The sequence below is a fragment of the Dasypus novemcinctus genome, chromosome 21 (assembly GCF_030445035.2).
Source record: "Dasypus novemcinctus isolate mDasNov1 chromosome 21, mDasNov1.1.hap2, whole genome shotgun sequence".
Lineage (NCBI taxonomy): Eukaryota > Metazoa > Chordata > Mammalia > Cingulata > Dasypodidae > Dasypus > Dasypus novemcinctus.
This window is the reverse complement of record NC_080693.1, coordinates 15,988,148-16,005,349: the sequence shown is the minus strand read 5'-3', so window position 1 is coordinate 16,005,349 and position 17,202 is coordinate 15,988,148. Positions and strand designations below refer to the sequence as shown.

Genomic DNA, 17,202 nt, shown 5'->3' with positions numbered 1-17,202 from the left:
CTTTGCCTTAGCTTCCTCCTCTGCACACTGCGGGTGCCTGAAGGAGATAATGCATTTAAAGAGTTTATCACAGTGCCTGACACAGGCATGCAAGAGAAGTTTTTGTTTCTCTCTTAACCGCCTTACCTCTTGGTGAGTACACTATTAGCTAACAATATGGACAAGTCCATTTGGCCGGGAAAACGCCAACACACAGAACAGATCAAAACCATCTTCAGCTTAAGACGGCTACTCTAGTAGAAACTGATGAGTCTTAAAGAGAAAAGTGACAGTGCATCTGAGGCACTAAAAAGCGAACACCTATTTTATGCATGAATGCTCTGTAAACTCAAAATTTCTCTAATAAAATTTTTTTCAAAAATTAAAAGTGAAAAAGTGAATGCATGAATGAGTCTGAAAAGTGGCCTGGACCGGGGCTGGCCAGGCTCCGTGTCACAGCTCCTTGGGCGGAGAGCTCTCATTTGGGTCTAGAAATATGCAAGTGACTTAGTTGGAACTCCTGTGGGTCAGAAGAGACACTGGAGAAGGTGCCCAGGTAACTGAAAGGGGGATCTCCGTATGCAGGGGGGCTGCTTGGAAGCTCCCATCCCCCTGCTCGTCCTGTGTGCTGGCTCGCCAGGTGGGCAGGCTCCAGGTGGCAACTCAGCGAGGTATGGGGTCTGGTGACAAGTGCCTGAGGGGGCCGTGGGAGTCAGGAAATGCGTAGCTCAGAATGCTGTTTCTAACGTATACGCCGCTTCCTCCCTCTTGACTTTGAAATATTTTCTTCAAACTTAAGAATATAGTACCGAAAGCTCTTTTACTTAAAAAGAATGAACGCTTAAAGTGGCTCCACAGCTCCTCACAGGGGCCTGCTAGGTAGTAACATTCGTTTTACAGGTTCACAAATGGAGAGAACAGAAGAACCTGGTGTTTTGAGGGGCCCTACGTTCAGGACTGCTCACAGTCCTTTCTTGGTTGTCTTTCTACATCCGCTTCATTCTGACGGCCCGCTCGCTAAAGAATCTAGCCTCTCTGGTTCAAGACATTCGGCAATGTGATTTTCAATGTTTTCCTTTAAGAAAAGAAATGACTTCAAAGGAACATGACGTATGCAACCTACTCTCACAGGTTTAGAAAAACAGGTAGGTGAGAAAGGAAAAAAGGAGTGAAGAGGGAAGAAGGAAGGAGGAGAGGAGGGGGGAAAGAAGGGAAGGAAAAAAGAAAAGAGAAGAAATAAAGAATGAAGGATGAAGGAAAGAAAGAAAATATGGCAAAGTGTTCAAAGCTGGTGAATCTGGGTATCTGGTATATTGAGTTGTGTGGTATTTTAGTATTATTTCTGCAACCCTCCTGTAAGTTTGAAATTGCTTAAAAAGGAAAAGATTTAAATGAATAAAATCACTCTCATGCATTCCAAACACCTCTTATTTTAGGCATCAACTGACTCTAGGAATATGTTCTGTGGAATTGGGTTACAAAAAGGTCCAAAGGAATTGCCAAGGAGCATGTGGACTTCCTCAAGAGAAGGCTGGTAGAGCCCGTCCTTGCCAGCAGAGGGCAGCGGAGGCCACCCAGGACTTGACTGCAGTTCTGCGGCCCAGCCAGCAGGGGCCAGCCTCTCTCACACCCCCAGGACCATGGACGGCAACAAAGAGCAGGGACAGACCCCACAACCAGCATTGCCGCCTTCCTCCTGGCTGGTCATGCACCGGAACTGAGGAAAAGGTACTGTCCCAGGTCGGGGTACCCAGGAAACAGACTCCTGAGATGGAGATGTGCGTGCAGGAAGCACCGCTCAGTAAGGGGGTGCTTTCCGGCTCCACACCTGCAGGCAAGGGTGGGAACACGGGCTGGGTGCAGCAGAACCTGACTCAAAGGTCTTGGTCTGCACCCACGGCGCCCTTCAGAGGTGCCCAAATGGAAGCACGGGGCTGGGTCTTCATTATCCTCCCACTCTGACCAGCCACTGGCCGTACAGAGGTGTCAGGCGCGGGGACGAGAGCGGGCTTCCCGGCTTGGAGGTGCCGGAGGCACAAGTGTGGGCACAGTGCTGGGTAGGCAGCTCACGAGGCCTTCCCAGCTCCACTTTCCGCGTGTCCAACAGACAACGCTCCCTCCCCAGACCTGCTCCACATACGTGTATGTTCCCTCTCAGTCCATGGGATGCCTTCAGCTGGACGGGTTCTTTCCCACACACCCACAGAGTCATATCTGTCACCAAGCCCGGCGGAGCGGAGCCTCCCCGTCTCCTTCCAATCCATTTCATCTTGCCTATCGCACTCCCTTTCCGTCCTTCAATCCTCTCTCAGCTCACTGTGGCCAGAGTCAGCCTCCTATGCTGCAAATCCTACCCTGTCACCCCTTTGTTTAAAATGTTTCCGACCAAAGGTAAAAAAGATTTTTAAAATAAAAATAAATTGGATTTCATCAAAATGGAAAACTATTGGGCATCAAGGCACACCATCAAGAAAGTAAAAAAGTGGCGGCGGACTTGGTCCAGTGGTTAGGGCGTCTGTCTACCACATGGGAGGTCCGTGGTTCAAACCCCGGGCCTCCTTGACCCGTGTGGAGCTGGCCCATGCGCAGCGCTGATGTGTGCAAGGAGTGCCCTGCCACGCAGGGGTGTCCCCCACACAGGGGAGCCCCACGTGCAAGGAGTGCACCCCGTAAGGAGAGCTGCCCAGCGCGAAAGAAAGTGCAGCCTGCCCAGGAATGGTGCCGCACACACAGAGAGACGCAACAAAAAGAGACACAGATTCCCGTGCCGTTGACAACAAAAGCGGACAAAGAAGATGCAGTAAATAGATGCAGAGAACAGACAACTGGGGTAGGGGGGAGGGGAGAGAAATAAATAAATAAATCTTTAAAAAAAAAAAAAAGAAAGTAAAAAAGTTAACAGACTGGGAAAAAATATTAGCAGGTTATATAATCTGATAAGGGATTTGTATGCAGAATATATAAAAATTCATACAACTCTTCAATAAAAAGACGGCCTATTTTTAAAATGGGCAAAGGATTTGAACAGGTATTTCTGCACATGAGATATACAAACGGTGGGAAAGCCCATGAAAAGATGTTCAACAACAGCAGGAACCAGGGAAATGCAAATCAAACCCACTCCACGTCCACTAGGACGACCGAAACAAAAAAGAGGGGTAATGACAAGCCTTAGCGAGGATGCAGAGAAAGTGGGATTGTCGTACTGCCGGTGGGAATCTAAAATCATGCAGCCCATGTTGGGAAAGAGCACTGCCGTTCCTCAAATGCTCAACACAGGGTCACCACATGACCCAGCCACTGCACTCCTAGATATACCCGAGAGATGTAAACACTACGTCCACACCAAAACCTGTGCACAAATGTTCACAGGGGTGTTACTCATAATAGCCAAAAAGTAGAAACCACCCAGATGCCCGTCGATGGATGAATGGATAACCAGACTGTGGTCTATCCAGCACAATGTAATAAATCCTGGCCATAGAATGGAAAATGAAATACTGATGCATGCTACATTATGCTAGGTTTTAGGAAGCCAAACACAAAGGACCCCTTATTGTATTAGTCCATTTATATGAATGCCCACAAGAGCAAATCCACAGAATAGATTAGGGTTACCAGAGCCTGGGCGGAGGGCGAAATGAGGGGTGACTGCTAATGGGTACCGGGTTTCTTTGGGGGGTGATGCTAATTCTAAAATTAGGTAGTGGTGCAGGCTGCACAGCTCTGTGAATAGACTAAAGACCAGTGGACTGTATTAAAATGGTAAACTGTATGGTATGTGAATTCTATCTCAAGGAAGCTATTATTTTAAAAAATACTCTTCAGCCGACTCCCACCGCCTTGAGGATAAAACTCAAACTCCTTGACTGGCAGTCTCCTCCCCCAGGTTCCCGCAATGGAACAATCGTGGACCATTTGCATTCCCTCCTTGACATGGCTGTGCTTTCTGGCCCTGGAACAAGCCGTCTCTTTCTGCAGCGTCCTGCCATCCCCACCCCACCCATTCACCTGCCTACCTCCCTCCCCCACCCCACCCATTCACCTGCCTACCTCCCGCCCCCACCCCACCCATTCACCTGCCTACCTCCCGCCCACCCCACCCATTCATCAGCCTACCTCCCGCCCCCACCCCACCCATTCACCTGCCTACCTCCCGCCCCCACCCCACCCATTCATCAGCCTACCTCCCGCCCCCACCCCACCCATTCACCTGCCTACCTCCCGCCCCCACCCCACCCATTCATCAGCCTACCTCCCGCCCCCACCCCACCCATTCACCTGCCTACCTCCCGCCCCCACCCCACCCATTCACCTGCCTACCTCCCCCGCCCTTGGCGATTCCGCTGGACACCAAACCAAACAACCTCCGTGGATGACTCAAGGTTTGCACTGGGAATTTCTCCCTTGTATAATAATCAAGCAAAATCCCCGGGCACTGAGGCCAGAAGGGGAGTTTCCTTCAAAAGGCAGGCCTTGAGCCTTCAGGTACAACACTGGAGGCCTCAGGTCCACTGTCAACTTTTGGCCACCTTTGTTTTCAGGGCAACTGGGAAGTAGCCTAAGTCAGTGATTAAGATGATGAGCTCTAGGGGAGGGGCTGGGGATAAGGGAATCCCTTACACTTTGGAAGAAACTTTCTGAAATCTAAAGCCTTTTTAAAAATAAAGTTTATTATATTAAAAAAAAAGAACATGAGTTCTGGTGTCAGAATCAGCTTTAAATCCTGACTTAATTAGACTAGTATCTTGGTAACTCTCTGCCTTGGTTTCCTCTATGGAAAAAAAAATGAGTTAATGAGAGTATGTAAAGCACTAAAATATTAGCTATTGTTATTAAATATATGATAAATGTTTTTAACATATCAATATAATTCTTCCAATTCTGCTGCTTCTCTGACATTCACTCACTTGACAAATATTTGCTGGATACCTAAAATATAGTAGAAATTGCAAGGTTAACATTATATATAACTTATATATAACTATAAAAGTAAATAAGCTTGGAATGACAGCTTGAGTAACTTTACCCTGAGTAAAAGCACTGTGGACGGTTTTTGGTTTTTACATTTAACTTAGCTACTTCCAAACTCCTCCTACCTAATTCTTGGACCTGTTTTGAAGGTAACTGCTGTTGAAGTGTCCTGTTTCTTTCTTTTTTTTAGGAGGTACCGGGAATTGAACCTGGTACCTCATTTATTGACCTAAATTTGAATTTAACTTTTTTCCAATGCTGTTCTGCCAAGGGGGGGAAACAAGTTACTCAAACAATAGGGGGGAAATGTGTATCTCACATTCTTAAAATAATTCTTCAAAGACCACAGGCCAGTGATTAAATAGATTCCCTTTGGGAAATCTCTGAAAGCATTCAAAGCCAAGGGATGTAAACTGATAGGGAATGTTAAAAGCACGTGGTGGGGAGGATGTGACTTAAGCAGCTGGGCGCCCACCTACCACATGGGAGGTCCTGGGTTTGGTTCCTGAAGCCTCCTAAAGAAGATGAGCAAGACAGCAAGCTGACGCAACGAGATGATGCAATGAAGAGACACAAGGAGGAAAACACAATGAGAGCCCCAACAAGCAGGGAATGGAGGTGGCTCAAGCAACCAGGCATCTCCCTTCTACCTCCCAGGTTCTGTTCCCCGGTGCCTCCTAAAAAGATGAGCACACAACAAAGAGACACAGGGAGCAGACAGTGAGTGCAAGCAACAAGGGGAGGGGGTTGAAATAAGTCAATCTTAAAAAAAAAAAACCAAAAAACATGGGGTGCCTCACAGAGGTGCTTCCTGACACCTTAGAGGGTAGAGAGAAAGGCTTGGGCAACACCATGGGCTCAGGTCAAGGCAAAGAGAGAAAGGTTAGGCCTGCGCACCAAACTAAAGGTATCCACGCACGAGACACTCTCAGGAGAAGGGGGATGCTGGTCAGCGAAGGAAACCGAGAAAAGGGAGAAGTAAAGGCTGGGTCCCGAGGAGAAGGTGCTTCCCTCGTGTGCTTGTGCAGTCACAACCCAAAGAGCCTCCCACCTGGTCCCCTGACAAGACCATTCCTCCTCCAACTATCAAGGGGTCCCTCGCCCAGATCCTCCCCAGACGCCAGCCCCCTTTCCGTGGCTTCGAGAGCACAGACCCGCCAGTGGAAGTTCTGCCGGACACACCACTGCGGGTATTCGAAGCCCCGTGACCGTCAGGTTTCCCGTAATGAAGTAATAATCTGGCACCAGCTTTCTCTTTTCTTCTCTGTAAGTCTACTCCCTGCATGGAGGGTGAGCAGCAACTGGTGCTCAGCAGGCACTGGGCAAATCTCCCAGGTGGCCACCCTAACATGCCACCTTGGACTTGTCCGGGAGAGCTGGGAGACAGGCCCTGCTTACAGAAGCGGCGTCTTACAAGCTTCCTTCCCGGCCTGAAGTCATAAGACTCAGGTTCCCCAAAGACAGCTGATACTGTGTCATCAAAGGTAGCTAGAGCTGGAAGGGGTTGGAGAAAATTAGGTCTGAATTGAAGATGATGAAAATGTCCACGTTTTCTGCTAAGTCGCTTTTTTTCCCATTCCGTTTCAGGTTTTATTTCCATCGCATCAGGTCTGGTGAGGGCAAGGAACCCTGAGCGTGGAGCTAAGATATTCTGTTGCCGCACACACGGTTGGGATCCAGGTTCCGGCTGCCACGAGGATTGGGCGCCGTCTTCTGAGAGAAAGTCGGGGAACGCGCTTGGGGACGCCCTTGGAGGGCTCCGATTCCAGGGCTCCCGTCCTGATACCTGAAGGTCCTCCACGTGGGTCACATGTGGGGGACCCACAGCATCAGCTGAGTAATCCTAACCAACTCCTCCCATCCACTAGTCACTGAAGTTTCCTCCCAGCTCTACCAAGCAGTCTGGCCCATCCTCGGCGAGCCCCTCCAGGTGCAGGATGGGCAAGGCAAGGGGCTTTTGCACAAGAAATCCTAGTTCATCTAGGGCACTGGAGAGATCGTGAGACAACGACCCTGCAGAGACGGGGGCCTCTGAAGAGACGACACTGTGGCGGAGACCTAAACTTAAGAAAGCACCAGGCAAGTGAAGATGCAGTGGGGGTGGGGGAACAGAGGTGGCAGCCAAAAGCACCCCCTAAACAAACACCCAGACGCAGGCAAGACTTGGCATGGTTGGGCCTTGCCACGTGTGGCCGGAACAGATGGAGCAAGGAGGGATAAGTGGCAGGAGTCGAGGCTGCAGGTGCAAGCAGGAGCTTGGCCACGGAGAGCTCCATGCACCAAGGGGTGTTCAGTGCAATGGGAGACCACTGTGGACTGAACAAGGGGGTGGAACAAGAGGCCGTTTACACTTGTACATCACCACACTTACTTTGTGGAGAACGGGTGAGAGCAGGGAAAACTGAAGGCATGGAGCTTTGCTGCAGGAATCAGTGTTTGTTACTGGCCCAAAAAGCCACGGCCCTTGTTTCCTTAGTAACAGCATCCCAGTTCTGTTTAAGAATCAGGCTGTGATCTTTTGATTTCAGGGAAGGTGGGCCGGGGGCTGATGTGTGTCCCAATTTGGGCCAAGTGGATATGAAGGGAGCTCTACTAAGGGAGGTTTCTGATAAGATGGAGGCATCCGAGAAGAACTGGAGCTGTGCCTCACGCCACACCTGCTCCCAGCCTTCAAGCGAGACCCGAGGCTGACAGGTGTGAAGATGAAGCCATCCCGCGCCTCTGACAGGAAGGCTGAGAGGCAGAGGTGTGCACCCAGAGCCACTGGTACAATGCTAGCAAATGCCAACCTCCAGGCTCCATACTGTGGGAGCAGAGTAAACGTCCGTTTTCTCAAGCTGCTGATAGGGGGGCTCTCTGTTTCTGACAGTCCCAAGTATCTCCTGGGTATACTTCCTGGACCACCTGACCGCTTGAGCCAGGTTTCATGATCTGTGACATCCTTTAAGAAGCTGCAGTCTGAAGGCACGGTTACAGAATAAGCTATTCGCCACATCTTTCTCTCAAATTCTCGCTTTGCCATTTTGGGCCAGTGGCTACCCTCATCGGTTTGACCTCGTGGCCATCACTGGACACGCACCGACCATTTCACTCCAGACAGTGGTTATTTAGAATCACTTACTCCTCTGGAGGAGACCCCTGTGTTTCTGTAGAGAAAACTAAGTTCCTAAGGAGACCGCCTACAAGCTTCCAACTTTGGTGGCGGAGGCAGAAATCTGTTGTTCTTGTTTTTTTTTTACAATTTACAGGTTTCAAGCCTAGGAAAGATATTCTAACATAAAATTAAGATCCCAGTCAACTGAAAAGGTGAAAAATTTAAGTGTGGGTTGTATTTCTGGAGAAACAACGAACACCTTGCAATTTCATGTGGCTTGCTGGCTGGGGCAGACGCAAGCGCATGGCTTCCAGAAGGCCGAGGCTTCGGGCTCCGGGGAATGAGACCCTTCCTCAAAGTTGAATAGAAGTGTGAAGTGTGCTGTATGAACACAGGTTAGCTGCCAGCAAAAGTTACCTGGTGTCTATCAAGGACAGTGAAAAGAATGAAGATATTAGCAAACAGCTGGAGATAAAGAAAGGAAAAGCTGATAAAGCCTACAAGGTATGCAAGCAGTCATTGCAAAACTTCTACCAATTTTCCATTTGTTGTAAAAGGAAGAAACATTCCTCCTACCAAAGCTTTCTGGAGCCTTCTAGAAGTATGTGAATTACTTAAGCAATTTATCTAAACTGGAAATTTACATAGATTTCCTATCTCAAGGTCGTAGGATGGTTTGGCAGTGGTTTCCTCCTTTGTGAACAGGTTATTTTGTTCTTTTCTCTTAATATTCACCTTCTGCCAAGAATTCAAGTGGATGAATGCAGTACCCAAGGGGTAAAAGTTGTTAAAACCAAGCACTTTGCTTGGTAATTAATAGGGGAAGTCACGCTGACATCAGCTTAAGGCAGTTACAGTTAAAAGTTCTATGCAAAAATGTCAAGCAAAACAATTTAGTATGCAAAGGTTTTTTAACCCTCAACTACCTTAGAAAATATATTATTGCAATTCATTTCATAAAAAATTAAAGGAGGAAAAAACATCTCATGATGTAAAAACTATTAAGGGTATTTCAGGAGATGTAGAAAAACTCAGTCACCATCCTTTACTGAAAAGTTACCAAACAGAAACAACTAAGCAAAACAATGTTTAACAATCATGGGTGTCTACCAGATGCTTCCAATGAGCACTCTTGATGATGGATGTTAGGAGTATTCCCTTTAAAAGTCAGTAGCGGGAAGCAGACTTGGCTCAATGGATAGTGTCCGCCTACCACATGGGAGGGCCATGGTTCAAACCCAGGGCCTCCTGACTTGTGTGATGAGCTGGCCATGAGCAGTGCTGATGTGTGCAAGGAGTGCCGTGCCACGCAGGGGTGTCCCCCGCGTAGGGAAGCCCCATGTTCAAGGAGTGCGCCCCATAAGGAGAGCTGCCCAGTGCGAAAGAAAGTTCAGCCTGCCAAGGAGTGGCGCCTCATACACAGAGAGGTGACACAGCAAGATGATGCAACAAAAAGAGACACAGATTCCTGGTGCTGCTGAGAAGAATGCAAGCAGACACAGAACGCACAGTGAATGGACACAGAGAGCAGACAACTGGGGTAGGGGAGGGAGGGGGGAAGGGGAGAAAAATAAATTGAAAAAAAAAAATCTTAAAAAAATAAAAGGAGCAAGACCAGTATCCCTCCCCCATCTCTCTACTAGCCAACATTTGTACAAAGTAGAGGGACCTGCCCAAGGTCATAGAATTAGCCATTAGGTAAATCAGCATTTGCTAATCCAGCACTTCATCTCCATCATTGTAGTTTTTTGCTAAAAAAATTCTCCTGTTTCCTCTGGCCCTGAATCCCTGGAAGAGTTTCATCTGAGCTCATGGCCGCAGGCAGATTTGTGGATATTCTACAGTGAGCTGCAGTAGCTCTTAGTATAGTCAGTTTAGCAGGTGTGTGGCAGTTTGAGATTACTGGTGAATTCGAAAGAGATATACTAAATTTGTAAACTGGTCTGTTCTTCTGGGCGTGATACCCTTTGGTTGATGTAAATTCAAAGGCTTTATGTTTACTTTATTAAATCGAGATTAGGGCTTTGATTCAATCATGTCATTAGGTGTGCAGGGTTGAGTCCCCTCCCCACCCCCTTGGTGGACACTCAATCAAGAGCACAGAAGTAGACACACAGAGAAGACACACAGGGGGAAGAGCGCCAGGCAGAGCAGAGGCCCTGGGGAAAGAGATGAGACATTCGTTTGAGAGTTTGCAGCTGAGCCTGGAAGGAAACGAGTCCTGGATAGAGAGATGGGTCCCATGCCAGCCTACAGCTGAGACTGGAAGAAGCTGGGACCACGGGGACTTAAGCGGAAGAGGAAGGCTGAACCCTCGCAGACGTTGCCCGCCATCTTGTTTCGACATGTGGCAACAGTTTGGTAAGGAAGTAATCCTGAGTTGGACTATTTAGGGCCTGGTAACTAAATAAATACCCTTTATAAAAGCCAACAGATTTCTGGTACTTTTGCATCAGCACCCCTGCACCCTTTTGGCTGACTAATACAGCAGGCCTGGGCTTTACTTTCTCTATGGTAAGATAAAAGGGAAGGAAGATTTCTACAAGTTCACTGCAATTAGAGATCAATGTCTCTGTATACAGAAGATACAAAATCAGGGCCCTCAGATCTCGAAACATAAACAATCCCTATGTGGTATCACACCTTTTATCTCAGACTCTTACCTAAAAATAGCATTTTTATCCTACTGTATTTGATAATTCTAGTCAATAAGCAATACAGCTACATAAGTTATGAATAACATATTTAACATTTTGATTTAAAACGTTTGTGTTGTGCCTCATACTCTACAGATTAGATTGGGTTTATCCTGGAAAATTCCAGATTTTATTATCTTTATTTAGCCAAAATTATAATAATGGACAATTCATACCTTTAAATGCTTTCCTTCTCAACCAAGAAAGGACAAAGTTCAGTGAAGAATTTTACTCAAGAAATGAGGAAGAGAACACAGAAATGTACCAAAAACAAAATGAAAGAATAAAGACAAAAGTAAAAAAAAAAAAAAAAAAAAAATTGATGTGAAAATAGATTACCAGTAGAACTGATAAACTAATCTAACCGGTTCTTTGTATTCATGGAATGTGACCAGACTTGCCTCTTCTATGGGACAGGATGATTAAATTTTGTAATTATATCGATACAAGTTTGTATGGATAGATGGAAAAAAACCCTGAAAGGACAGTTAATAAATGGTTAGCAGTGATTTTCCCCCAAATGATGAGATGAAAAGCAATACTCACTTCCTTCTTTATATAATACCTTTCGGTATTTTCTAAACCTTCTGTAATGAGAGCATAATTTTATGATTGGAGAAAATATGCTTTTATTTTTTAAGATGCCAACTTGTTTCTCATTGACACCTATGTTTAATCTGATGTCAAATGAAATAGCAAAGAGACAGAGGAGGGCTTAAGGCAGGACTTCAAGAAGAGAAATAATGGACAGAGGACTCATGGCTCAAGATAGTAATAATAAAACCTAATGCGAACCAGCAACCCAGAGTTCAAACAGCACCTCGCTGGTACATGCCAGTGAAATGGCTTCCATTCTTTCTGTAAAATACCTAAGAATTTAGAACTCAGACAATGGTAAAAAAACAACAACACACACACAAAACCTCCTGCCACTGTCTATCACAGAGGATGAGAGAGCGCAAGGCTCCGCTGGATTGCAAATGACTCATCCTAAGGCAGATAAAGCAGAAGAGAAACAGAGAAAGAGCTCCCTGTGGGCTCAAGGTATAATTTGCCTCGTGAAAACGGTGACAGCCCTGGAAACAAGGTGGGAAAGTGTTTTTAGCCTCTGCCACCGGCTGACCCCTAAATCACAGGCCCTGTGCTTGCGGGAAGTGGGAACGAGAGCTCTTTCGGTGCCTTCCCCCAGTGCCTGACGTCGGCACTGTATCACACCATCACCACCAACCTCGTAGCCTAGGACAAAAATTCAGGTTGATTAAAGGATTATTTTGAAAAAATGAAAGAACTGATCATATATTTGATCCTGGGGTGGGGAGATCTTTCAATGGGAAAAGGAAGGGGGGAAGAAAAGGAAACGATGAACAGCTCTGAATGACATCATTTAACATCAAGCATTGGCAAGGGTTCACAGCCACAAGCACACTCACGGACAAATGGATATAATCTTCCCGGAGGGCAACTTGGCTAGCTGTACTGAGAGTCTTTAAAATGTTCTCTCTGACTCAGTAAGTCAACGTCTAGGAATTTTTCCTGAGGAAATACTCAGAGAGTTATTTTTTTAAAAATGTATTTACAATACTGAAAGATTGGAAAGAATATACTTGTTCAACGATAGGAGATAAGTAAGGTTAACCATGAAAGATTTACATACTAGCTCAGTGGTTGGGTGCCTGCCTCCCATACATGAGGTCCCTGATTCAATCTCCACTACGTCCAAAAAAGAAAAGAATGATGAGACAAGATACAGAGAATGCTAAAGGAAAAAAAAAAGTTAACGACATGTACAGGATGATTCTAAAATTGTTTGGTTTTTTTTTTAAACTTGTGAGATACACACACACACATTATCTGGAAGAAAACACCAAAATAGTGGTTATGTTATCACCAGGTGGAATGATTTGGAGTGATTTAAATTTTCTGTTACCAGCAGCCAAAAGCATCCTAGTACCTAACACACCCAGCTTAACTCTGACTCAGTCTTCCCGGCTCAGCTGCCACCTCCTCCAAGAAGTCCTCTGGTACCGCCCTCTGTCCTCCCATATTATACTAGTTATGCGCCCTTTGCACTTGATTCTGGGCCATTCTCTATATTCTTTATCACTTTATCACTACATTCTTTATCATATAATCACTGATTTGATTCATTCTATCCCCCACTAGATGTGGAACTGCTGCCTGCAGTCAATAATTTGGATGTTTCTTTTTTTTGTACGCCCAATGCCAATCTATCCAGAATCTAAGTTTTTCAGTCTTCACCATCGGATTCACAAATGACACTGCATATGGTTCTTTTCGCTCTGTGACTTTGGAGGTCAAGGAAGGAAACGTAAAAAGGATGAGCAAATACGGGAAAAAGAGAGATCTCTTACCTTGGCTAGCAGGCTTGAAACATGTTTAATTTCATCATTTGCCTTTAGTAACTCTTGTCTGAGCTCACTGCAAGACAGTTCCAGCTGATCTTTCTCCGCTCGAACGGCTTTCAGCATTTCTTGGAGTTCACGGCTCTCTGCCCTTGGCCCCACGGAACTCGTCTCTGCCACATTTTGCTTCTCGCTCTCCAGCTGGGCCTTCAAAGACCCGTTTTCCATCTTCAGCCCGTCCACGGTGGCGCGGCACTCTTCCACGGTTTTGGCCATCACACCGTTACTATGCCGTTCCCGTTCCAGAAGCCCGTTCAGTTTTTCGTTTTCTTCCTTGAGCTGTTTCATCCTCTCTAGAGCTCCCTGGTGTTCCTCCTCCACCTTCCGTAAGCTGCAGGTCAGCTGCTGCTGAATGTTGAGCAGCTTCTCCCTCTCGAAGCGGCCCTGCTCAAGGGTGTCCGCACATTTCTGCTCCAGCTCCAGGATTCTCCCTCCCTGGGCGCCGGGTTCTTCTTTCTTCACTCGCTCTTGTAGAAGGCTGAGCAGCTTCTCGTTTTCCTGACTCAGCTGCTCCGCTCTCTCCCGGTGCTGGTGGAACGACGTCTCCAGGAGCGTCTTTTCATCCGCCAGCTTCTCGTTCTCGGCCGTCAGCTCCTGCACCATCTGCTGCTGGTCCGACAGCTCTTGCAACGTGGCCTGCAGCTCTTCCGCCGTGCTGTGCTGATTCTCTTCCATCTTCTGTATCTTCTCGGTGAGGGACGCCAGAGACAGTTCGCTGATGTTGTTAGGGGAGCTCCCGGATGTGGAACACCTGGGGCTCTTGAAGGGGTTGCTGTGGGAGGACAGGGGCCGAGACGGGGTGTCTGCCGCGATGTGCTCAAAATCGGAGGCGTCCGGGGACAGGGAGGCTTTGGTCACGTCGCTGCTGGAGGACCCCGACGTCCGTAGCGCACTTCCACGTGCGTTTTTACATTCCTCCGTCTCACTGGACAGCTGGTTTCCAGGGGGGCTCCCCAAGCTCAACTCTTGGGTGGCTGACGTCGGGCAGCTGCTGTCACCAGTGTGACTTGCCGCTCCCTCTGAGTTCGGTGAATACTCAAGGTACATCAGTTTCTCCTTCAAGGCCCGGTTCTCCTCCTGGAGGTCGGCCAGCTCTTTCTGGAAGGTCTTCCTGTCCTCCTCGAGAGCCCTCGTCAAGGGCTCGGCGCCGCCCGGGGAGCCTGGGGCTGCGCCCGACGGCAGGGCGTCGGGTCCTTCTGAGTTTGGGGCTCGCCTCTCTCTGCATTTCTTCAGCTCACTCCGCAGCCGGTTGATTTCGCTGTCTTTGGCCTTGGCTTCTGCCAGAAGCTCCCGCACCTGAGACTCGAGCACGGCTTTCTCTGCGCTGTCGTTGTCCTGCTTGGGCTTGGCGGCCGTGAGCCTCAGGTGCTTGGTGGGCGTGGGCGTGGCCGAAGGCGTGGGGCTGGACACGGATTTCCTCGGGTTGGAGGGGCCGCGTGGCACGGCTCTTTCTCTTGAGACACTTACTGAAAGTTCCCGTGGAGCTGGAATGCCTGTCCTTTTGGTAGATGTAGCAGCCCCTAAAGGCAGAAAAAAGAAAAAGATAAAAATGAAGGGGAAAAAAAAAGCAAGCGCTTTCATAAATGAGAACCAAATGACTCCAAATCACATGGCTTGGTGAGAGCAGCTGCGCTCCTTCCATTTCTTCTTCCCCCAGATGACTACCCAGCTCGGACTGGGGTTTCTGTGCCTCTCCTCCCACAGCCCTACCCTGGGAGACAAGCAGACCCCTCTCCTGCCTCTGGCCACGATGGACACGTGCCTTGAAACACAAGACGTTTTCTGGGCGAGCTTCTAAAGCATCACTGGGACGTGATGCTCAAGCCTGGGAATGGCTGGCAACCACCTTCCCATCACAAGAGGAAGGTGAGGATGCAGGAGACAGTAGAGAGAAGAAAAACAAATTCTTAGTGGCATTAAATGGCTAAATCAAACCAACCCTGAAGGATGGGCCATCGCTGGCCCTGCAGTTCCACAAGCCAATAAACACCCTTCACGTAAGTCCCCTGAACTGGGTTTTGCACAACTTGCCACCAAACACATCTGAACTGATCAACGTGGTGACTAAACAACCAAGCCTTTTGACCACACACAAGTTCATTGTGAATATCTCAATATATTTAAGAAAAAAACTCATTACTCATGTTTTTTTTTAAAGATTTATTCCCCCCCACCCTGCCCTGTTGTTTTTACTGTCTGTGTCCATTTGCGGCATGATCTTCTGTATCCATTTCTCTTTATTGTCTTTTCTTTTCATTTTTCTCCTCTAGGATGCACCAGGATTCGATCCTAGGGACCTATGATGTGGAGAGAGGTTCCTGTCACCTATGCCACCTCAGTTCCTGGTCTCTGCTGTTCTTCACCTTGACTCTCCCCCTTCGTCTCTCTTTTGTTGCGTCATCATCTTGCTGTGTAACTCCCTTGCATGGGCACTGGCTTACAGCACGGGCATACTTTCTCTTCTTTTTCACCAGGATATCCCAGGGATCAAACCTGGGTCCTCTCATGTGGTAGGTGGAGGCCTTATCACTTGAGCCACATCCACTTCCCACTAATACGTTTTGACTAAGCACAAATATGATTAAGAAATCAGAAGGCACAAATTATGCTAAGCAGTGACTGATCTGCTGCAATGGCATATTGCTTTTAACCCAAGCAGAAATGGTGTGCTCATCTGTAGCCACAGAGAAACAAGAAGAAATGAGAGAAGGACACACATACACCTACGGCACAGTTTTACCTGTTAAAGGGCTATATAATATGGAGACAATAAAGTCATTTAGAATATTATAAAAAGAAATTTAATGTGTAAGGAATTACTTTTGCTTTTCATCTATACTACAACAGAGACAATGTTAAAAAAGATTCTAGGAGTGAAAACCCAAGTATCAATCTCCTGCATGCTCTCGAAATGAAACCTAATTTGGAGGTTTAAAAGCATAATTGGGGAAGCAGATTTGGTTCAACTGATAGAGCGCCCACCTACCAATAGGAGGTCCAGGGTTCAAACCCAGGGACTCCTGACCCGTGTGGTGAGCTGGCCCACATGTAGTGCTGATGTGCACAAGGAGTGCTGTGCCATGCAGGGTGTCCCCTGTGCAAGGAGTGGACCCCACAAGGAGAGCTGCCCAACCTGCTCAGGAGAAGCGCCGCACACACGGAGCGCTGACACAACAAGATGATGCAACAAAAAGAGACACAGATTCCTGCTGCTGACAAGAATGCAAGCGGACACAGAATACACAGCGAATGGACACAGAGAGCAGACAAGGGGAGCAGGGGGAGAGAAATAAATAAATAATAAATCTTTTTTTTAAAAAGTGTAAATGAAAATTTAGGACCTGTGACAGTTTGAGGCTTTTAGGGACCCCAGAAAATCCCATTCTTGAAGCGGGTACGTTCCTGCGGTGGAAACCTACTGTAGGTGAGACCTCCTTGTGTTTGGTTACTCCAGCAGGGCATGGGGTCTTGACCTTCTTGCTGGAGTTCTTTATAAACAGGATGAATAAAGAGAAAGAAACAGTAAGGAGCCGCAGGAGCCGAGCGAGACAGCCACAAGAGCAAGAAGCCGAAACCAACAGAGCCTGGGCAGAGGAAGCCACTGAAGGCAGAGGCTGAAAGCGACGAGGCCGCGGAAGGAAGGAGAGACCAGCGGCTGCAGCCGTGTGCCTCCCACAGGCCCTGCCACATGAGAGAGGAAGCCAGGACTGCCAGCAGCTGGCCTTCAGGGAGGAAAGCCTCGCCTGATGAAGCCTTGATGTGGACACTTTTCACGGCCTCAGAACCGTAAGCTTCTAACTTAATAAATCCCCACTGCAAAAGCCAACCCGTTTCCAGTATATTGCCTTGGCAGCCTTTAGCAAACTAACAGAGGACGTATTTTATAAACTCAAAGACCAGTTGATGCATCAGGGCTGCATGCTATCACTTACACAACCGTGCCCCGTGGGCTGGAGGGCCGCAAGAACCAAGGAGCCTAGAAGGGTTGTCACCAATCTCTAGGCTCCGGGGTAGGAAGGGTGGGGGTGAAAGGGAG

At 47.6% G+C, this 17,202-nt stretch overlaps 1 protein-coding gene across 8 annotated transcripts in view; it reads right to left on the bottom strand.

Moving 5' to 3' along the window:
* SPECC1 (sperm antigen with calponin homology and coiled-coil domains 1) overlaps nt 1-17,202 on the bottom strand; it is a 301,574-nt gene that overhangs the window by 98,899 nt on the left and 185,473 nt on the right. For all 8 annotated transcript variants that reach the window (XM_012523888.4, XM_012523964.4, XM_012523907.4 and 5 more), the window contains one exon: nt 13,116-14,686. In XM_012523888.4, the coding sequence (XP_012379342.2) occupies nt 13,116-14,686 (1,571 nt within the window). The remainder of the gene's footprint in view (nt 1-13,115; nt 14,687-17,202) is intronic.